Genomic DNA, 24428 nt, shown 5'->3' with positions numbered 1-24428 from the left:
TATTAGTTCGAGATTCAGTTAGGCGATATTTACTCCTCTGTCCAGCCCTCAGTGCTCGTGCTATGTGCTGCTGTGGCTAGTGTTGCCAGATGTGTGTGATCAAATCCCGCCCAAAAGGTTCTCAAAAACCTCCAAATTGCGCAAAATTCCGCCCAATTTCAACAAATTGCATTGAATTTAATGGGCCCAAAACGGCAGAAAAAAACGCCAAATGGCCAATCTTTCCTGTTTTTACCCGCAGACAGCCATCCCAAGTAGCCCAATTGGGCAGGTAACCGCCCAATCTGACAACACTGGCTGTGGCCGAACAGAACACCTTATCATCATGCCATGGCAATAACACAAGAGGTTACCACGGTAACATCAGTCTATGGGTCTTTTTTATGACACTTGTTTATGAGGTGCAGTATTCCCTTTGAAACATGACTTCGCACAGCCACGGCTTTGTCACACTGAGGTGCTTTATTATCACAGAATTTGTTTGCTGGGTTATAAGTGTAGTCCCCTCAAGGTGAACTTTGGAAGCATGTGAGTTTGTGTTGGGTTTCAACAACAGACAATAAAACTCTATCAGCACATAGGTTACTTGTGCTCTTCTATAATATTCATTAGCTGTATTCAACGAAGCAGCTCATTCTAATTAGATCATATAATTATGAACTCAGCAGGTGGATAAAACCATTTATAAAATCCTGATAATGAAATGCTCAATGATGGGACATCAGCTTACAGTAAGCAGTCCATGAACATTCATTCACACATTTTTTGTATATTCAGAAATGTTGCATATGTCTCTAATAATTAACAATACATTAATAATAGAGGATAATAATTAACCCTACCTGCATCACCATTACAATGTTACAAATGTGTGATGTACATATTTACAAGAGTGCAGAAGCAAAAGGAAGAGTAATGCACTGGGCGGGTGCATCTATGGCCATACCCAGTGCTTTAAGTGGACGCACCAGCACTTTTGGGCAATTTTGGCCTCTTGAGTATCAGGACTTTTTTCAAAGCCTGTGTATTTCCTACTTTTTTATGTAGGTGCCAGCATTTATTTTCTGCCATCTAAAGCACTGGCCATATCCACAGCAACCATGAAATTGCAGAGCCACCATCGGCTGCATCTATTGGACGCCTCATTCATGTGATTGTATGATCTCTATGTAGTCTCTGTTTTGTCTCATCCGAATTTACAAATCTGATGTTTGTGGATGATAATCATCATCATCATCATCATCTGAGTTAGCATCCAGGTTGGTACCAGTGCTCCGTGGGAAGCTAGGTTCCCCATCCAGAGATTCGTCATCTTCCTCACGATCGTCATCGTTATCGTCGTCCTCGTCTTGCTCAGTCCGGTCGGGGATGATGGTGACTTCTTCTCCCTTGGTGTTGGGGTCGATGTCCTGCTTAAACCAGACGGCCTTGTAGCCTTCCTTCTCGTCGTCGCGCCGCTCTTTGGTGAGGATGGGCTTCACTTCCTTACCCTCCGTGTCACCGCTGCGGCCGCTCTCCGCCAGACTGGCTGCGTCGCCCACCACCGTCTCGTAATGAGGGTCGCCGCCCGCACCCGCTCCAGCTCGTGCCCTGGCGGGCCGCTGGTCCATCTCCACCGACTCTACCGAGAGTCTGGAGCCGCCCGAGGCCGAGCTCGCACCGTCATCACCGTCGTACTGGAAGCCCTCGTTGCTATACTGCACACCTTCCTTCATGCCTGCAGACGCACTAGCAAGCTGCAACACAAGACAAGATTATTGGTGAGGAACCTATGGCTCAAGGGGCGGTTACGGCTTACGTTTTATCTGACCTCCAATATAAATTTAATGTTATGCAGTTCCACAAGAGATATGACAAGTTTTGTAAAGCAATCTTAGAAATTGCATTTGTTGTATTTTCTGGGGACCTAGTGAAGGTGGGGTCTGTTGTAAAGACAGCCGCCGTCAACATAGGTTAAGTGCAGGGAGAAATCCAGGTTTGTGTTCATAGTACAGCCCTTGGAGGACTTTGAAATTGAATTGAAATGGCCCTTCGAATGAAAAAGTTTCCTCACCCCTGCTTTAGATCTTCAAGAAGCATGTGTAACGGAGGCTAACTAGCAGAGTTCGCATGGAACGTTAGTAAACCTCTCTCCCGAAAGCCTCATACAGTGTCGATGCCGTTGGACTGAGGGACTGGTCCTTTAGTCCAGCGGTATCGTACTGTGCCTCCCATTTCCGAACCGATGTGGTTGACGAGGTCGCAGGTTCGAAGCCCCGAGGGAGACTAACAGGTGCAAGAAGACCTCCGTCACAGTGTTGCCGTGGCCCGGATGGGGGTGAGGTTTACGGGGGAGAGTTTAACGGAGGCTAACTAGCAGAGTTGGTGTGGAACGTTAGTAAACCTCTCTCCCGAAAGCCTCATACAGTATCGATGCCGTTGGGCTGTGGGACTGGTCCTTCAGTCCAGCGGTATCGTACTGTGCCTCCCATTTCCAAACCGATGTGGTTGACGAGGTCGCAGGTTTGCAGTCCCGAGGGGGACGAACAGGTGCAAGAAGACCTCCGTCACACATGTGAATCAAGTCAATCAATGACCATAGCTGCCAATACTACCGTTTTTTCCCAGATTTCCCAGGACTCACATTGCTGTGGAAGTGGCTGATCTCCTTGATCTTCTTGTGGTGTGAGCTGTGGCCCTTGACGTGCACGGCCATGACGGCGATGAGGGCGATGCAGATGAGCAGCAGCACCCCCAGAGTGGCCCCCACCGCAGCCATGTCCTCCACGCTGTACACCCCAATCTTCGCACCCTCTGCAAACACACACACACACACACACACACACACACACACACACACGCACACGCACACGCACACGCACACACACACACACACATACACAGACAGCCGTAAAGTCAAGATAGTGTACATATTGTACACAAGGGGACATAAAAAAAATATTGCACAAGAGGGCTGCAGATGCATATTGCACAAAAAGATGTCATGCATATACTAGGTAATACATAGGTAATGCACACAGCACACAGGAATGCATACTGTATTGCACACAAGAGTGCATGCATATGCATTCTGTGTTACACACAAGAGGGACAGGACAATGTATTACACACAAGAGGGCATGCATATGCATACTGTATTACACACAAGAGGGCATGCATATGCATACTGTATTACACACAAGATGGCATGCATATGCATACTGTATTACACACAAGAGGACATGTATATGCATACTGTATGCATATTGTAATACAGTGTATTGCACACAGCCTGGCTTTCAGTGCACCTTCATGTACAGCTTCATTTTATTTGTATGCCTCATGTTTTGTTTGTATGCCCTAATTTCTTTTTAATTAGCCGTGTTCTTATGTGTTTATCTTTGTGAAACACAGTGACCTGCATCTGTGTATGAAATGCGCTCTATAAATAAAATTGCCTTGCTTTCAGATACATATGCGGACAATGCATATTGCACAGAGGGGGGGCATGCTACGGTGTAGGCAGATGCACATTACACACAAGGGGCATGCCGATTAAAAATGACACACAGTGGTAGCTACATACACAGAGACTGGTCACATACCATCCACCAAAAGTAAGAAAGTAAGGTAAATAATTTACATATATACGTATAAACATGTATTACACACAGAGGTATTCAAACAAACACATACAGTACACGTACACATTCAGACAGACACCAGACACACATGCACATTCAAGCATGCAGGTACACACACACAGTGACACACACACACGCACACCCAAGCATACAAATGCCAAGATGCACAGCACACACAAACACACACTCATGAGCATATGCATCTATAACCATACCTGTGTACATGCACCACACATGCACATTCAAGCATGCAGGTACACACACACAGTGACACACACACACACGCACACCCAAGCATACAAATGCCAAGATGCACAGCACACACACACACACACTCATGAGCATATGCATCCATAACCATACCTGTGTACATGCACATGTACACACAAACACAATCTGACCACATGCAGGCAGGTGCAAACACATTCTTTACATACAGCTGCAGCATTACAGCACACATACACAAACTAAAGGGTGCACATGCAGCGCAATGCAAACACAAACATGCAGGTGCAGGAAATGTTCCTCACAGCTTGTTTATATACAGTAAGTATCATTACAATGGTCCCTCTGATCTGATCATACTACTGCCCCTACATCACTAAACTGACCCAGGGCCTGGGGGGAGTCTGTGTGTGTGTGTGTGTGTGTGTGTGTGTGTGTGTGTGTGTGTGTGTGTGTGTGTGTGTGTGTGTGTGTGTGTGTGTGTGTGTGTGTGTGTGTGTGTGTGTGTGTGTGTGTGTGTGTGTGTGTGTGTGTGTGTGTACTGCATGTGTATGTATACGTGTGTATGTGCTTGTGTGTGTGTGTGTGTGGGGGGGGGGTGCAGGGTTGTGGAGCTATGGTCGAGGCCAAAAGGGCCTGCTGCACTGTCACCTTGTGTAGGAGCGGCTGACGTTAGGCTACTATCAGTCATGGCCGCCGAGCTGGTCACAACCTCTGTGGTGGCAGTGGACATGTCTGCGGTTGTCGACGGCATGGCTGTGGTAGTAGGAGTCTCTGAAGGCATATGTATTTACCATATGTTACATCACCCCTGTTAAGATTGCCATTTATCCAGGTCACGTTATTCATAGAGTTTAGTTGTCAGCAACGGGACTTCTTTGGCTCTTAGTGCTTGGAAAGATGAGTCGGTCCTCATCCAAACAGTGTGTCAAGGTTAACGACTGTTCATACATTGACATGTGACACTCCATTGTCAAATGGAGTACGATGGTGGTGAAGGGAGGGGTCCAGAGAAGATGGTATGGTAACTGGTAGGATTCCCTTATACATCGACCAGACCTGATGAATCTCTTGTGCATGAGGAACAAAACGTCTAAGTTCAAACAAGTCCAGTTGCAGACAACTACATTACCATGATCCTCTGCCCACACACAAAGTGTTGACCTGTCACACTGGCTACAGAACATTTGCAAAAGCTAACCCCTTTTCCATTGAGCTGGATCTGGTATAAATTGTAATGCAATTAATACAGTAACTTTCCCACTCCGTGTCACTCAATACTATATCTCCAAGCCTAACTCTGAAACTTGAAGCTTTTCACTAAAGGTGTTTTCACTCCTGGTCCCTTTCAGCCATTTAACCAAACTCAGACTCAGCATTTTCTGTGCATATGTGAACGCTCCATTCACATATGAGACCTTTTTTGATGTGGTCTCATTACGGTTCGGTCTCAGTACAGTCCTGACATGTTACACACGTGGGGTAATCGCGTAAGTAGAGCTCTAGGACTGGATTTGATTGAAATGAGGATTGACACACCATAAAAGTCTTCTAGAGGGGTGTGACTGTCTTGAAATATTGGTCACATCCATCTAATGCACCGTTACAAGCCATCAGTGTCACATGACATGTGCTCACAAAGTAACTGCCAGATTGAGAAGAACTGAAGATGAAACTACCACAAAACTATTACCCTGCAGTGCTGGTATATTCCAGAACTGAAACCTACATCGACTGTCCACAAGAACATTGTATTCAGCACTCAGAGACATGGCCAAGGTAAAACAGGCTGAAACCTGAAGACCACTCAACAAGTAACTTAAGTCAAGACTGGGTCAAGAAATGTCTTTAGACAGTTTTTTCAATGGTTTTATGAACTAGTGAAAGTGACTGTTAATGGACCAGGTTGTTCAGCCTATGGCTAGATCAGTAATGTAAGTAATGTAAGTAACTCAGATCAGTTGCTGAGTTCCACTCAAATACCAGCAGATTACTGCATAAATACCATTGTCTTCGTAAAAGATGCAATTTTCTCCCTCTAAAAGAGCCAGCCATGGGTTCGTCCACCCTGTCTGTCAAGAGTCACTTTCCCAAGTCCATAAAACCTTTGAAAACTTTGTCCCCAGGTACTTTTGCCCCCGTTTTGACTTAATTAACTTGTTGAATGGTTGTCTGGTGTCATCCCTTCTTACCTTGGCCATGTCTCTGAGCACTCAATACCCTGTTTTTTCTGGACACTCTGTGTTGGTTTCTGTTCTGGAATATGATAGGACTGCAGGGTAATAATTTTTTTGTAGTTTCACGTTCAATTCTTCTCAATGTTTGGCAGTGACATTTCTGAAGAGACTGAGTACTTTGTAACGGTGCATCTGATAGTTCTGTGCGAACGTGACCAACATCTTGCAAATTTCAAGACAGCCACATCCCTCTAGAACACTTCAAAATTGTTTATAGACATTTCAGAGTTTGTTAGATCTATTTTGTGGCCCATTTTCCCAAAAGAAAACAAAGTTGCCTAATAATTATGCACACCTGATATAAGGTGTTGGGCACCTTCGACCACACCCCCATCTTATTATACAAATATACATGACCTGGAATGCTTAAATCAAATAGGTTTTCATGTTCATATAGATTGCTGTTGGATAATATGCATAAAAAAGACAAAATGGTCAAAAAACATGTTTGCCTAATAATTCCGCACACAGTGTATAAGCAAAATCAAATATTATCGAATTATGACCATTTGTGCACCTCTTAAAAGTACTGTTTTGCAAAACGCTCACACACACCATATTGCCACGCCACACCACACACACACGATATATAGCAAATAGCAACTCATAGATGCGCGCGCGCGCGCACACACACACACACACACACACACACACACACACACACACACACACACACACACACACACACACACACACACACACACACACACACACACACGGATATCCAAACCCTACACCCTTCCCAAACCCACACACAGCACACACAGAGAACCTGCATATCTTACCTGGTGCGACCTCGACATCCACAGAAGTCACAACCTCGTCGCCACTGGCTGTGTCCATAGCACGCACCTACACACAGAGCACACACATCATACAAATACATGTACATACGCACAGACGTACACACACACAGACACAAACGCACGGACGCACGCACGCAAGCACACACACACACACAAACGCATGCACGCAAGCACACACACACACACACACACATATGCATCCACGCAAGCACACACTCACGCACACACGCGTGCACACACACACACACACACACACACACACACACACACACACACACACACACACACACACACACACACACACACACACACACACACACACACACAGCTTACCTTGAAGGACACAGGGCCTGGGGGAGCCTTGGTGGCCATGATGATGAAGCCCTGCTGGGTGATACTGAATTCAGTGCTGCCCTCCAGCTCATACTCCACATTCGGGTTAATGCCCTGTTACACACACACACACACACACACACACACACACACACACACACACACACACACACACACACACACACACACACACACACACACACACACACACACACACACACACACAACATTATCACCATCCTCATCATACTCTTTTTTGTCACCACCATCAGATTTTGTTCCATAGCTCGTCATCTTGTCCCATATTTTACTAAATTGTGCTGGTTAATGAAATATTACCAGACATATTAACAATAATTGTGAGCCAAAATTATACTCTTGCCTCCACTGAGGTGCATTTGGAGGGTTGTGACATCTGATGGAGGTCACAAAATCAGGATCAAGAATCAGTGATCATGTCGTTTTTATATATTTTTGAAAATGCATACAGTATAGTGCTTTGGAAAAGAGCACCCTTCATATACACAGATGGGTAAAGACTGCACTGCACAGAGGCAGTTACACTGCACGGTTATGTATACTATGAATATGTTGTTTATATTTCTGGAAATGGATACTGTGTTGTGTTTTAGAAAAGAGGTTTTCATTTGGCCTGACATGTAAAGAGGGTAGAAAGGTCACAGTAACTCACATCAGCATAGTCCTCGTCTATAGCCTGCACCAATAGCGGTTTGGTGGAGTCCTTCCCCTCCAGAACCAGGCTGCCCACCCCGGCGTCCAGCGAGATATGGCCCTCATAGACATCCTTTTCAAACCTCGGGGGGGTTGCACTCTTTTCCATCACCTGAAAGGTCACCGTGGTTGTAGCAAACTGGTCCGCATTGTCCGTCTGATAAGCCTGACAAAGCACAGTAGGGGACACCACTTAAAGGATACCTTCTGGCAATTTCGACATGCAGTTGTAATGCTCACACTACCCTGGACTTGTCAGTACCTGAAAATATTGTTCTTTTCTTCAGCCTTTTCTGAGATCCTGGTCATTGTACTGGTTGCAGAGTATGTTTACATAAAAAAAACCATCTTGATTTATTCCCAATAACACCCAAAAGGTTATGCAACATCATCATCATCATCATTGGCGGACACTCGTATTCGAGTATGTCTGTCCTCCTCATTGGTCCTTGTGGGTCTTCAGATGGGCAAAGAGGCCAATCCTGGACACTTTAGGGCAATGTGGGCATGGGTGGGTAGGGGTGGTTGTGGGTTGTGATGGAACTCCTTCTGTCTGCGCTTCTGTTCTGCAATACTGTGAAGATCACTGTTATATTGTGCAGCACTCTCTCAAACCGCTTGTCTCCAGGCAGAGCTATTCTTTGCTGTAGCCTCCCAAGTGTTTAGCGGTATATGGCACTTCCTGAGGTTCTCTTTGATGTTATCCTTGTACCTCTTCTTTTGACATTTCTAGTAAGGTTGATTACTGTAACAGTCTTTTTACAGGCCTCCCCAAAAAGACCATCAAACAGCTTCAACTTGTACAAAATGCAGCAGCAAGGGTTCTTACAAAAACAAGGAAGTTCGACCACATTACTCCAATTTTAAGATCGCTGCATTGGCTCCCAGTAAGCTACTTGTGTTTAAATCATTAAATGGAATGGGACCCACATATCTACTGGATATGTTTCAGCTGTATGCACCAACTAGGTCACTAAGGTCAACGGAGAAGAATTTGCTGGTGATTCCAAAAGTCAAAACAAAGTGTGGAGAGGCAGCCTTTAGCTTCTATGCTTCACAGCTTTGGAACCAGCTTCCAGACGACGTAAAAAATGCACCCACTATTGATAGCTTTAAATCTAGACTCAAGACAAAGCTGTTTTCAGATGCTTTTAACTAGCTTGCATTTTATATCATTTTTATTTCTATGTTTATTTCTTACCATATGTTTTTATCTGAACGTTTTACACATTTTTTTTTTTAAATATTGTTCTTTTTATGTTCTTCTTTTTATGATGTGTTTTTAATCTTGGTGTTTTAAATGTTCTTTGACTTAAATGTCTTTCTTCTTTTCTTTGCTTGTTTTCTTTCCTTTTGCATTTTTTTTTTTTTTGTGAAGCACCTGTGTATGAAATGCGCTATAAAACTAAATTTGACTTGACTTGACTTGACTTGACCTCCTGGGACACTTTTTCTTTCAACAGGCAGTGAATACAAGACTTGTTTGGGGAGGCAAGAGTTGTACAGCTGGATGGCATGGGCAGTTCATCTGAGCTGGTGTTGTGTGATTATGGCAGTGATGGTAGGGATACCAGTTTCATCCTAGACACTGGTGGTTGTTCATTGATCCTGCCAGGTTATCCTAAGAATTCTTCTGAGGCATCTCTGAAGGAAGGCCTCAAGTGCTCTCAGGTGCCTGCTGGATGTGGTCCAGGCCTTTGACCCATACAAGAGAGTGGGGAGCAGCACTGCTTTGTATACTAGGATTTTAGTCCTTGGCTGAAGGTCGCGGTTCTCAAAGACTCGTTCTTTTAGCCTTGAGTATGCCCTGGTGGTACAGCTAAGGCGGTGGTGTACTTCTTCATCAACTGTGGCTTTAGAAGAAAGGAGGCTTCCAAGCTAAGGGAAGTGATCCACATTTTCCAATCCAGCTTTATTAATAGAGATGTTTGGAGGTGTTGTGTTGCTTGGTGGTGGCTGGTACAGGATTTGGGTCTTTTTATGTTAATGGCTAGACCAAGCTGTTTGTATGCTTTTGCAAAGGCATTCAATGTGTACTGCAGGTCCTCTTCTGAGAGGGCTACAATAGCATTGTCATCTGCGTACTGCAGCTCTGTGACGCATGCGGTGGTGGTTTGACCTTTGGCCCTGAATCTGTTTATGTTGAGGAGTTCATCAGACCTGTACATGATTTTGACTTCCTGTGGCAGCTGATTCTCTGTAAGATGGAGGATGCCGGCGATGAAGATGGAGAACAGGGATGGCGCAATAACACATCCCTGTTTGACTCCTGTGTCAACATGGAAGGGATCTGTGTCATCTCCAAAGCCGGTCAGTACAGTGGCAGACATGTTGTCATGGAGTAGTCGCAAGACTTGAACATATTTATCAGGGCAGACATTTTTTGTCAGGACCAGCCACAGAGTCTGGCGGTTGACAGAGTCAAAGGCTTTCTTGAGGTCTATGAAGACCATGTATAGAGGCTGATTTTGTTCACGGCACTTTTCCTGCAGCTGACGGGCAACAAACATCACATATGTGGTGCATCGGTTTGGACTGAAACCGCTCTGTGACTCAGGAAGAGTGCTCTCTGACAGGGGATTGAGTCTGTTGGCCAACACCATTGCTAGTACCTTTCCTATAGTGGAAAGGAGGGAGATGCCTCTGTAGTTCCCACAGTCTGCCCTGTCACCCTTCTTGAAGAAGCAACATCAGCAGACAACTAGCAAACAGCGATACCTTCTGGGATAATATTTGGAGTAGGCCTATGTTAAAAAGGTTTTTAATGTAAACAAAGTCTACCCCCATTAGAATAGCTCAGATCTCGGAAAGGGCTGAGCCGAAAAATGCAACATCACCGGGTACTGACAAGTCAAGGGCAGCGTGAGCAATACAACAGCATATTGAAATTGGCAGAAGTTCTCCTTTAAGTAAAAGACTGTTAATATACAGTACATCTTTATTTAGGCTGTGTTGCTTCCTTACCATGATATTCAGAACAATGGGACCGGCCACATCAGCAGGTTTCAGCATGGTGATATTTCCTGAGTCTCCTCCAATGTAAAATATGTCGTTGACATTTCCTGGACACAAAACACAGCTCTCTCAGCTGCTGCTCTCTCAGTCTCCACACACTAAATATGTTGATTATATCCTCTCTTTTAGGTCACTTTAAGATATGTCAAAAGTCAAAATAGACGTAAACTAGAAATGCACTCAAAAAGTGCAGACCGATGCCAATTAAGCTTTTTCGTAGAACATTTGACTATGTTAAACCCTTTTTTCAAGTCGTTTTGCCTTCTTTTTGTGGAGTTAGAAACTCAAATGTAAAAATTCACCCTATCCCGCAATGGTGAAGAATCTTTTTTTTTAAATCCTGGTTCCGGATCGTGATCTGGATCACCACCAAAATTGAATCACTTATTCCTTTCGTCATTTCCAACAACTCCACAAAGTTTCATCCAAATCTGCCATAACTTTTTGAGTTATCCTGCTGACAGACAGACAGACAGACCTACAGACAGACCGAACACAAACAAAAACATAACCTCCTTGGCGTAGGTAACTAAAAAAGCACCCAGTGTGTGTGTGCAGACCTCCACGAAGGAAGCTGTTTGATAGAAAATTTGAGTATGTTACACTCTATTAAAAATCTTTAAAACATTCCTGGGCCCGGATCGTGATCCGGATCACCACTGAAATTTAATCAGTTGTTTCTTTGGTCATTTCCAACAACTCCACCAAGTTCCATCCAAATCCGTTCAGAACTTTTTGAGTTATGGTGACAGACAGACACTAGAAAGACAAACAGATAGACAGACAAACCAACGCGACCAAAAACATAACCAGTGCACCTGTCTTACGATCAGCTGATTCTGCGCTAGTTGGATTCTGCGCTGGTTGGATCAATTCCCAGTATAATATATAGGTTCAGTGGAATAACCGGTGTAACAACTATGTAATATCATGTGTTAGTGTTGTACTTAACACCATGTATTCACTTCTACTTTTACTTTTGACATTTTTGGTCGAATTGGATGTAATGTAATGTAATGTTATATAATGCATTTCATTTAATGTGTTAAATTTGGGACAAGGGCACAAGGCTGGGTTGTCCTATGTTGACCCCATGCAACTTCTCACAACTTTGAAGGCACAGTACACAATTTACATTTTATATAGTATATGTCCTGTGTACTGAATCTGGACTCACCACTCAAGATCTTGTAGGAAATTTCAGCGTTGACGTCTTTATCCCCATCCACTGCATACATGGGACTTGGCTCCAGAGGCAGAATACCCGCCTGCACATTAGGAGATCAGGAAGAAATGCCTGGCTCAGATACATGCAGTAGCTGATGCAATTATGTAGACTTCTTGCTCACCTTCTTTTGACAGGTGTCAGAGATCTGCAGGGTCACTAACTTTACACTGTATATTCGGCCTACTTTACATTGTACTTATTTGCAGAAATAATTTTATAGCAACTCATTGGGGTACTAACCACCATCAGCCAACTTTACCAGATGTCTAGTTGCCTGGTGAGAGTCAGTTGACACAGAAATACAGACAGAATATTATGTGTCAAGTGCATTGCCTACGGTACAACCACGTAAAACCAAAGAAGCAGAGGTTACTACCTTGGACATAATGTTAGTACCACAATGCTCTGAGCAGAAATGGAAACTCACGGTTTGTTCTGTTAGGGTAACCTTGCCGTGGTACCCCTCGCCGAGGCAGATTTTGATGTGCCCAGTGACGTCAAGTTTACAGGGCTGGAACCAGGGAGGCCGGTTGTCTATGTCATTGATGTTGATGATGATTTCAGTGGTGGTTGTGAAACTAGGTGGCGTTGAGTCGGCTGTGTCCTAAGGCAGACATAAGACAACATTCAATGCCCTTAAAGCAATACTGTACCATTTCTGGAAAAAAGCTACATTTTACTATGACAAGCCAGACTAAATGTGATATTTATGTGAATATTTAGTCTGGGTCCGATCAATGAGACATCGGAAGAATGTTAGTGGGAACAACCTGTTGTTTTTCAAACTGTGTCTGTCTGTGCCTATGGGCTAATGCTTTGTCGTCACTCCCTCAAAACCCAGTTTGTGTTGCATCCAAAGATTCAAAACAAATCAAATCAAGTCTGCTGCGTTGTGATTGGCCAGCCAGTTTCAGGGCCTGGGGCATGTCCGAGGCTAGACCCACTCGCAGGCAAAAATAATTTTGGGCTCTGGCGGGTGGGGCTAGTTTACTAGGCTAACACTTTAGGCTACATCTGTCCAGTTAAATAATTGAGTTTTAAATTTCTTCTGTTCTTTCAGGCGTTCTCTTAGTCGCTTCAACACTGAAAACATAACCAAACATTCTTAAGGTAGACCGGTCTGTGTAACGCTTTGCAGTGCTTTGATCCATTTTCGGAATTCACATGAAAAAGATGAAAAATGGGTTCAAAACTTCAATTTTCAATTTTCCAGACAACTCAGAAATCAGAAAATGTACATTGTTGGACCCGGTCGGATCCTAGACCTTACTTCCAGGTCCGTGTACTTTTTCGTTCATTCATTATTCTATTTTGGAATGAAATATGAAATTCAAAAAAGGGTGCAACTTCTTGTTTTGATTAAAGCAATACAAGCAGAAATGGCTGTATTTTGTTTTCTGCATGTGTTACTTCATACCATAATAGCATTATAAAAAATGACAACATTTTTGATCGTTTTTCAATTTGTGATATTTGGCTATTCATTAATTGAATTTCATTTGACTGACCCCTCCCCCTCTGTTTACCCGGAAGGAAAGTTTGCCTTCTGAGTCGCATCAGAAAAGGTCTAGCTACCAAACGACACACAGAACAGTAGCTGGAGCCAGAGACACAACAGAAAAATAATAGAATGATGAAAAACATTTTTGCGATGTGCAGGCTAGTAGGCCTATGCGCAGCACGCGTGATGGTTAGGCCTGTATTGGAGCGTGCGTCCGCTTTATAAAATAGAGATGAAATTCCCTTTATGTTATGGACTCAACTTTATAGCCTAAATAAAGGCTAAAGTCTCTGTAATCAATAACCTATTATACCCTTTCACATGTAGTAATATGCATTAGGGAGCAAACAGTCCAAAGCAGTGTTCTCGCGCAAACTGTTGCGTATTCTGGCAAGTGAAATGAGCTGAAGCGCGCGTTCTCCATACCAAGTTTTACGCATGTTGAATACACATTTCACTTTGGTGTATTTGGACCATTAGTGATATTGTTGGAAAGCAATATGTCCGGGTAGATACACCTAAAGGCTGGAGATGAACTGGGAAACTGATGCTGATCGTAAGAACTGTCAATGTTCTCAATGACAGTTGGTCTACCCCTTCCCATCGAAGATATCTGTCCCGGTCGCACAGCTGCACTTCTGTTGGATTAGGACGCTATAATAGGCTATATGGCCGAATACAATCAAGTCTTAAGATCAGGCCTAAGCACATGAAATGTTGTTGCGAAAGTTAAATTGATTGATAAGTTTAAGTCAAAAAATAGACAGTAAATCATTCTTCTACCCCCCTCTAGGACGCCCTACTCAATGGTGGTGGTGCGTATGCACATGCTTGTGGCGCTTGCTTGATATGGATAGCCTACGCAACCATCTCATGACACAAATTTCTCGCACAGTCATCACAGATCGACCACATCTTTGAAGTGCAGCAACGTTCTGAATATTGCATCAACAATGCCTGCAAAGTCCGTTTGCCTCCAAAGAAACCATGTATTGAAGGCTCAACCAGCCTTCCAGGATTTACTCTCAGGTCACCCGAATTCTGAATAAACAAAAGACGCAATTCAGAAGGACGTTTTTCTTTATTGCTTTTCTCTCTTTTCTAAGATTCAGCGTTTTATTTTCAGTACCTACAAAATATCAAAATATGGCGCTTGGTTCCATTTCATAAGTGATATTCAAGCGTAAATCATCATAAACGAGTCCTTATTCCTTTCTCGTGTGATATCCAAAATAGAATAATGAATGAACGAAAATATACACGGACCCTTCCAGGTCACCCGAATCTGGGACCTAAGTGGTCCGTGTATATTTTCGTTTATTCCTTTTTCTATTTTCGATATCACACGAGAAAGGAGTAAGGACTCGTTTATGATGATTTATACTTGAATATCACTTGTGAAATGGAACCAAGCGCCATGTTTTGATATTTTGTAGGTACTGAAAATGAAACGCTGAATCTTAGAAAAGAGAGAAAAGCAATAAAGAAAAACGTCCTTCTTAATTGTGACTATTCTTTATTCAGAATTCGGGTGACCTGAGAGTAAATCCTGGAAGGCTGTTGAGCCTTCATTACATGGTTTCTTTGGAGGCAAACGTAGGCTACTTTGCAGGCATTGTTGATGTCATATTCAGAACGTTTGCTACACTTCAAAGATGTGGTCGATATGTGGTGAGTGTGCGAAGAATTTGTCTGGTTGCGTATCCATATCAAGCAAGCGCCACAAGCATAGCATACGCGCCACCACCATTGAGTAGGGCGTCCTAGAGGGTGGTAGAAGAATGATTTACTGTCTATTTTTTTTACTTAAACTTATCAACCAATTTAACCTTCGCAATGAAGTTTCATGTGCTTAGATCAGAGTCTTGTTGTTACACAGGTGTATTTGATTTACCTCAACTGTACCCTGTACTTAACTTTACTCGGTCTACCCGCAGATACAGGGGGCATGAGAATCCGGTGCGTATCACAAAAGCTACTACACCGTGACAGATATATTCGACAGGAGGGGGTAGAGTAGACCAACTGTCATTGAGAACATTGACAGTTCTGACGATCAGGATCAGTTTCCCAGTTCATCTCCAGCCTTTAGGTGTATCTACCCGGACATATTGCTTTCCAACAATATCCCTACCCAAGTAAAAAAAAAGTGTACTTAATATATACTTAATAAGTACGTTTTATTGTATTTAAAGTGTACTTCAAAAGTGTGTATTTAAAGAATGTTATTTTGGGACAACTTATAGTATACTTAAAGGTACTTGAAATAAAATTAAGTAGAGCTTAAACACATTTTAAGTTGACTCTTTTGTACTAAAATTAAACTTTGTATAAGTGTACTTAATATACTAAAAATATATTTAACTTTAAGTACATTATAAGTATACTATCCAAGTCACTTTAAAACGTGTTTAATGTGTACTTTAGCATGCGGATAAGTGCATTTTAAGTACATTAGAAATCTATTTTAACGGCATGAGAAAGTACTTTATAGTATACTGCAGAAGTACATACTTAAGTTGTGTTATTTTGGGACAACTTATAGTATACTTAAATACTCTTGAAATATACTTAAGTAGAGTTTAATCACGTTTTAAGTTGACTTTTTTGTACTAAAATCAAACTTTGTACAAGTGTACTTAATATACTAAAAATATATTTAACTTTAAGTACATTATAAGTATACTAACCAAGTCACTTTAAAATGTGTTTAATGTGAACTTTAGCATGCGGATAAGTGCATTGTAAGTACATTAGAAATCTATTTCAATGTCATGAGAAAGTACTTTATAGTATACTGCAGAAGTACATACTTAAGTTGTGTTATTTTGGGACAACTTATAGTATACTTAAATGCACTTGAAATATAATTAAGTAGAGCTTAATCACATTTTAAGTTGACTTTTTTGTACTAAAATCAAACTTTGTACAAGTGTACTTAATATACTAAAAATATACTTTACTTTAAGTACATTGTAAGTATACTAACGAAATAACTTTAAAATGTGTTTAATGTGTACTTTAGCATGCATATAAGTGCATTTTAAGTACATTAAAAATCTATTTCAATGTCACAAGAAAGTACTTTATAGCATGCTGCAGAAGTATATACTTAAGTTGTGTTATTTTGGGACAACTTATAGTGCACTTAAATACACTTCAAGTATGATTAAGTAGAGCTTAAACACATTTTAAGTTTACTTTTTTATACTAAAATCAAACTTTGTACAAGTGCACTTAATGTACTAAAGCATACTTTACTTTAAGTACATTTCAAATATATTCACAAAAATCGCTTTAAGTACATTTTAAGTGTATTGACTCTAAATGTATTTTAAGTATACTACAAGTAGATTTTATTTTAAGCACATTTCAAATATATTTATTTTAAGTACACTTTAAATATATTTCAAAAGTATATGAAAAAAAAATCAATGTAATATGTAATTACTCATTTCCATTGTACATTGTCTTGTTCACAATCATCAGCTATTCACATGAACCTTCCTTTCACCTTCACTTCAGACAACAACCACTGCCTCAACCAGGATTTGAACCCACAATTCACTGAACCACAGACCTGCACTCTAACCACTAGACCACAACTTCCTGTTCTACAACAGGCACAATTACGTTCTTGAAGTAATAGTCTTGAGTAGTACACTTTAAGTATACTTTTATATACTTAATAATAATACTTAGAAATCATTGGTGGTGGTATGCTTTTATCGAATTAAAGACACTTTTACATGTTTAATTTGTGCACCAAAAAGTACACTTAAAGTGCACTTAATACACTAATAACACAACTTAAGTACAGACTTCAGTATTGTGCTTAAAAGTTTAATAGGTAAGGCCTTACATGCCTTTTTAAGATCTGTTTGTGCTCTTCAATATGGTGTTTTTACCATGAAAATACATTAACAAAATGGAAGGTGGAAGGTTATTTAATGTTACAAAGCATAATGAATAAATAAGCCTAGGTTAAAATACACTAAAATGATGGTTTAAAAAAGTACCCAGGTGAAAAAGTGTACTTAATATACTTAATAAGTATGTATTTTTGTATTTAAAATATATTTCAAAAGTGTGTATTTAAAGAATGTTATTTTGGGACAACTTATAGTATACTTAAATACACTTGAAGTATGATTAAGTAGAGCTTTAACACATTTTAAGCTGACTTTTTGGTACTAAAATCAATCTTTGCAGTGTGTACTTAGTGTACTTAATATACTAAAATCATACTTAACTGTAAGTACATTTTAAACATACTTACTAATTCACTTTATAAGATGTTTAATGTGTACTTTAACATGTGGTTAAGTGTAACTATTTGAAGTATGCTACAAATCTATTTCAAGGTCATAAGAAAGCACTTTATAGCATGCTGCAGAAGTACATACTTAAGTTGTGTTATTTTGGGACAACTTATAGTATACTTAAATACACTTGAAATATAATTAAGTAGAGCTTTAACACATTTTAAGTTGACTTTTTGGTACTAAAATCAAACTTTGTATAAGTGTACTTAATATACTAAAATCATACTTAACTTTAAGTACGTTTCAAATATTCTTTCTAATACCAAACTTTAGCACATTACTTTTAAAATACAAATACACTTAAAATATGCTACACTAATAGTATGTTTTCAAATACAATACATTTAAATACAATATACTAATAGTGTATTTTATAATACAGTGGAATCCGCTTATAGTGGTCACGTTTGTCCGAGCCAATTTGAACACTGTAAGCGATTGATTACTAAAACCGAATTTGTATTATTTCACCCCTTTTTTTTGTCTCTCTACCTGTCTGGCAAAAATGAGCGCTGAGAAAGACGAGGCTTACATGCATTTCAAAGCATAGACCACGCACGGGTCGTCATCTCTTATGATGTCAAATAAGTTTGTAAAGTTCCCATTCCACAAACGTTTTCTGGCGAGTTTCTGCACAGTGTGATTCAGGTTATGCATGCAAAACGCCGCAAGACTGCGCACTTAAAATTGCCACGCCGATAAATAACACACTGTTGCATAGCCTGCTGTACAGTAGTAGCCTACAACGTGTTTTTTTTTTTGGACACCGTTTAAAAAAAGCCACGCAAAGAACTGGTTGGAATTGGGAAAGTCGCGCTGGGCTTGCTGGCATAGGAGAGATGAGAAGGGCGAGGGGGAGTGGGAGGGACTCGTGGGGAGACGCAGCCTGTACAGCTGTTGCAGTTTAAACACAAGGTAGCCTGAGGAATGCCAAGCTTCGCCAAAACATCTCGTTGGCTCGTTTTTGGTAAATTTTCATACGTTTCGAAGAGCCTATGTTTTTCATTCCCAGAATAAGAGAGACATGATTCACGTGCTTGCTGCCCGGTGTTAACTCGTTAGGCTACATTGGCTAGCGAGACAGAAGCATGTGTACACAGCCTCATCACCAGAGAGTTTCTATGTAAACAGGTTGCGTCCCCACTCAGTCGAGCCATGCCTGCAGTTCACTGGGGTGCTGTCGGGAGAGCGCAGCCCATTCACTGTATGGAGTTTGCACTCCTCGGTTGGCGCCCCTAGAGTAGGCTACAGTAGGCTACCACCCGGAAAAGTGGCGAGTTGAGTCTCGCGCAATACCCTTACAACCTATCTGGCATATACAGAAGCAGACGTAGGGAAAGGAATCGCGGGAGTAAAAAATGAAATGGCTACACTGAGTTTTTCAATACTTTTTGCACATGTTTACATTCATAAAATGACAAAAATGAACATTGTAAGCGGATTTTTGATCACTGTAAACGAATTATTTAAACAGCATTTGTATAGAAATGATTCTGTCCCAAGCTTTTTGATCTATATAAGCGGTTGATTACTATATCCGTGACCACTATAAGCGGATTCCACTGTACTACACTTTAACACATTACTTTTAAAATACAAATGTACTTAAAATAGACTTAAAATTGAATATACTAATAGTATATTTAACAGTACCACACTTAAGCACATTACTTTAAAAATACAAATGTACTTACCATACATTTAAATACAATACACTAATAGTGTATTTTATAATACTACACTTAAGTACATAACTTTTAAAATACAAAGATACTTAAAATACACTTAAAATATAATACACTAATAGTATACTTTATAATGCTACACTTTAGCACATTACTTTTAAAATACAAATGTACTTAAAATACATTTAAATAGAATATACTAATAGTATATTTAACAATACCACACTTTAGCACATTACTTTAAAAATACAAATATATTTACAATTCATTTAAATACAATACACTAATAGTGTATTTTATAATACTACACGTTAACACATTACTTTAAAAATACAAATGTACTTANAATAGACTTAACATTGAATATACTAATAGTATATTGAACAATACCACACTTAAGCACATTACTTTAAAAATACAAATGTACTTACAATACATTTAAATACAATACACTAATAGTGTATTTTATAATACTACACTTAAGTACATAACTTTTAAAATACAAAGATACTGAAAATACACTCAAAATATAATACACTAATAGTATACTTTATAATGCTACACTTTAGCCCATTACTTTTAAAATACAAATATACTTAAAATACATTTAAATACAATACACTAATAGTGTATTTCATAATACTACACTTAAGTACATGACTTTTAAAATACAAAGATACTTAAAATACACTTAAAATATAATACACTAACAGTATACTGTATAATGCTACACTTTAGCGCATTACTTTTAAAATACAAATGTACTTAAAATAGACTTAAAGTACAATATACTAATAGTATATTTGACAATACTACACTTTAGCACATTACTTTTAAAATACAAATGTACTTACAATACATTTAAATACAATACACTAATAGTGTATTTTATAATACTACACTTAAGTACATAACTTTTAAAATACAAAGACACTCAAAATACACTTAAAGTATAATACACTAATAGTACACTGTATAATGCTACACTTTAGCACATTACTTTTAAAATACAAATGTACTTAAAATAGACTTAAAATACAATATACTAATAGTATATTTGACAATACTAAACTTAAGCACATTACTTTTAAAATACAAATGTACTTACAATACATTTAAATACAATACACTAATAGTGTATTTTATAATACTACACTTAAGTATATAACTTTTAAAATACAAAGATACTTAAAATACACTTAAAGTATAATACACTAATAGTATACTTTATAATGCTACACTTTAGCACATTACTTTTAAAATACAAATATACTTGAAATACACTTCAAATATAATACACTAATAGTATATTTTACAATAATACACTTATCACATTACTTTTAAAATACAAATATACTTAAAATACATTTAAAATACAATACACTAACAGTATATTTTATAAAACTATATTTAAGTACATAACTTTAATAATACAAATGATTTTAAAATATATTTAAAATACACTAAACTATAAGTATATTTTTAAATACCATACTTAAGTACTGTACTTGATAAATAGAGTGTACTTAAAATATACTTTCAGAAAATTAAATATATTTAAAGTACACTTAAGTACACATTTTTTTGACCTGGGTAATGTTCCAAATACACCAAAGTGAAATGTGTATTCAACGTGCGTAAGACATTGTATAGAGAGCGCATGCTTCAGCTCATCACACTGCCAGAATACGCAAGAGTTTGCGCGAGAACACGGCTTCGGACCGTTTGCTCCCTAATGCATATTACTACATGTGAAAGGGTATAATATGTTATTGATTCCAGAGACTTGAGCCTTTATTTAGGCTATAAAGTTTAGTCCATAACATAAAGGGAATTTTATCTCTAATTTTATAAGGCGGACGCACGCTCCAATACAGGCCTAACCTTCACGCATGCAGCGCAGGACTACTTGCCTGCATATGGCAAAAATATGTTTTTCATCATTCTTTTATTTTCCTGCTGTGTCTCTGTCTCCAGCTACTGTTCTGTGTGTCGTTTGGTCGCTAGCTAGACCTTTTCTGAAGCGACTCAGACGGCAAACTTTCCTTCCGGGTAAACGGAGAGGGAGGGGTCAGTCAAATGAAATTCAATAAATGAATAGTCAAATATCACAAATTGAAAAATGATCAAAACTGTTGTCATTTTTTATAATGCTATTATGGTATGAAGTAACACATGCAGAAAACAAAATACAGCCATTTCTGCTTGTATTACTTTAATCAAAAGAAGAAGTTGCACCCTTTTTTGAATTTCATATTTCATTCCAAAATAGAATAATGAATGAACGAAAAAGTACACGGACCCTAAGTAAACCAAAGACGTAATTCAGAAGGGTTATATTCTTTATTGCTTTTTTCTTTTTTCCAAAATTCAGCATTTCATTTTCAGTTCCTGAACGATATCAAAACATGGCGTTTGATTCCATTTCCCAAGTGATATTCAAGCCTAAAACATCATAAACGAGTAATTTTTCATTTATCGTGCGAGTTCCAAAATAGAATAATGAATGAACGAAAAAAAATACACGGACCACGGACCTAGACCCATATTTGAAGAGCACTTTTCCAAAACACTATAATATATACATTTTCAAAGACATTCAAAGATTTAAGTGCTTTTATCATCTGCCTCTGTTAATATTGTTGAAATCAGTGTTTAATGTTTGAATTTGTTATGAATATATCAGATAACATTAAACAGATTCCAATTTTCCTGCTACTGTCTTAAAATGAGATTTAAAACAATATGTATGAAAAATGTATGTGGATAGACAAGAGCTCTTCATTTTAGTCTTCTGAAGAAACTCTACTGAGCCTGAACACTAACAAAAAAGCAAAGATTAAAAAAAAAAAATTAATTCAATATAGAAAATAAATTCAAAAGGTAGGCTTATTTTGTGAAGGTAGAGTAAATTAAGTCCTCCTGCGTGTCCTGCACTGCACGCTATACTGCAATCATTGTATTGCAGTCTGATTACCCGATCTATTTTGATTAAACCAAATCAGGAGATTATTTAAATTGATATGAGTGTCTGAATATAGTCATTTTGCATAGAAAGGTAGCCAAGTAATATTAACAATAGGTTTAGTGTGAAATAGGTAGACCTGGGTACCATTCTTAACTTGTTCTTGGTATAGTCTAATATTTTTTTGTAAGGCACAGTAAATTTAGCATCATTTTTCAACACTGAAGCAAATATGGCAAATTGTACGGTACTCTGTATGTGTTGCATGCCTATCCTGATTGATGTTACAACATCACAGTAATTCAACTCTCATGGCATATTTCACAATTTACTCCCTCAACTTGATTCATTGTGGGTCTAGTGCTGCTATGAAACTCACCTGCACCACCAACTTAAACGTCACCATCTTGACTGTGTCATAATCAAGTAGTTTCTTCACCTTGAAGGTTGGATTATTTCGGGATTCAAGCTGGAAGTACTCCTGTGTAAACCAATTGGACAAAATCACTACCGCCGAACAGACAAGTTTACTGAAGCTTCTTCATTCATTCACGTTGTTTACTGTAACGTGAATATTCTTTAATTTGCATGTAATGCAGTTGGCAGTTAGTGCACTCAATTAATGAATGTGTGTACATCTGTCTGTGTATGTGTGTGGTGTGCATGTGTAATGTGCGTGTGTGTGATACTAAGTAATAAGAACAGTTACCTGGGGGTTGGGGTCCAGTGAGTAATACAGTATGGGGCTACTTGGATAATCTTTGTCAGTGGCCGTCACGTTCCCCACAGATGTACCCACTGGCAACAGCTAAACACACCGGACATAATGACAACAGACATGTCAGACAATTCCTATCATACTAATGCAGAAAACATTATATGTCACAGCAGTGTGTGTGTGTGTGTGTGTGTGTGTGTGTGTGTGTGTGTGTGTGTGTGTGTGTGTGTGTGTGTGTGTGTGTGTGTGTGTGTGTGTGTGTGTGTGTTTGCACGCGCTTACCTCATCAATCGTCAGTGTATAGGCTGTCTGTGCAAACTCTGGCGGGTTATCATTGACATTGGTCACAACCACTACCACCACAATCTTTATCTAGGAGGCAAAAAAACAACAAATGAATGTGCTCCCAGAGGGTAAGTTGGCTCCCACCTGTCCTCAGCCATAAACACCAGCACAGGCTCCCCCCAAGGTTGTGTGCTAAGCCCACTCCTGTACACCCTATACACTTACGACTGCACCCCCTCTCACTCCAGCAATAGTATCATCAAGTTTGCTGATGACACCACCATCGTAGGTCTCATCTCCAAGGGAGACGAAACTGCATACAGGGAAGAGGTGCAGCGTCTATCGGTCTGGTGCAAGGAGAACAACCTGTTCCTAAACATCTCAAAAACAAAGGAGTTGATAGTGGACTACAGGAGGACAAAGAACAACATTCAACCGCTGGTCATCGATGGGGCCTGTGTGGAGAGGGTCTCTGATTTCCGCTTCCTGGGCGTGCATCTGAGGGACGACCTTACTTGGAACACCAACACCACTGCCACCATCAAGAAGGCACAACAGAGACTGTACTTCCTTAGGGTCTTACGGGCTAACCATCTACCCCAAAGTCTACTGGTGGCCTTCTACCGGAGCTCCATAGAGAGCATCCTAACATACTGTTTATGTGTGTGGTATTCCAGCTGCACAGCAGCGGACAGAAGAGCTCTTCAGAGAGTGGTCAGCACAGCTCAGAAGATCACCAGCTGTCCCCTG

The 24428-nt window shown here is 39.7% G+C and overlaps 1 protein-coding gene across 1 annotated transcript; it reads right to left on the bottom strand.

Moving 5' to 3' along the window:
* Window positions 1-442: 442 nt before the first annotated feature.
* Window positions 443-23081, bottom strand: cdhr5b (cadherin-related family member 5b). The gene is made up of 11 exons (XM_063196320.1): window positions 23055-23081; window positions 12627-12803; window positions 12149-12239; window positions 10921-11018; window positions 9975-10448; window positions 7916-8122; window positions 7225-7338; window positions 6871-6937; window positions 4500-4622; window positions 2624-2793; window positions 443-1736 (listed from the first exon to the last, which is right to left on the bottom strand). Exons 1-11 carry the CDS (start codon window positions 23079-23081, stop codon window positions 1197-1199), a joined length of 2088 nt encoding a protein of 695 aa, XP_063052390.1. The 3' UTR covers window positions 443-1196.
* Between the last annotated feature and the right edge of the window lie 1347 nt (window positions 23082-24428).

Source organism: Engraulis encrasicolus, chromosome 4 (assembly GCF_034702125.1).
Source record: "Engraulis encrasicolus isolate BLACKSEA-1 chromosome 4, IST_EnEncr_1.0, whole genome shotgun sequence".
In the NCBI taxonomy this organism is placed as follows: Eukaryota; Metazoa; Chordata; class Actinopteri; order Clupeiformes; family Engraulidae; genus Engraulis; species Engraulis encrasicolus.
The sequence above is the reverse complement of the archived record's forward strand: the minus strand, read 5'-3'. Positions and strand labels throughout refer to the sequence as shown.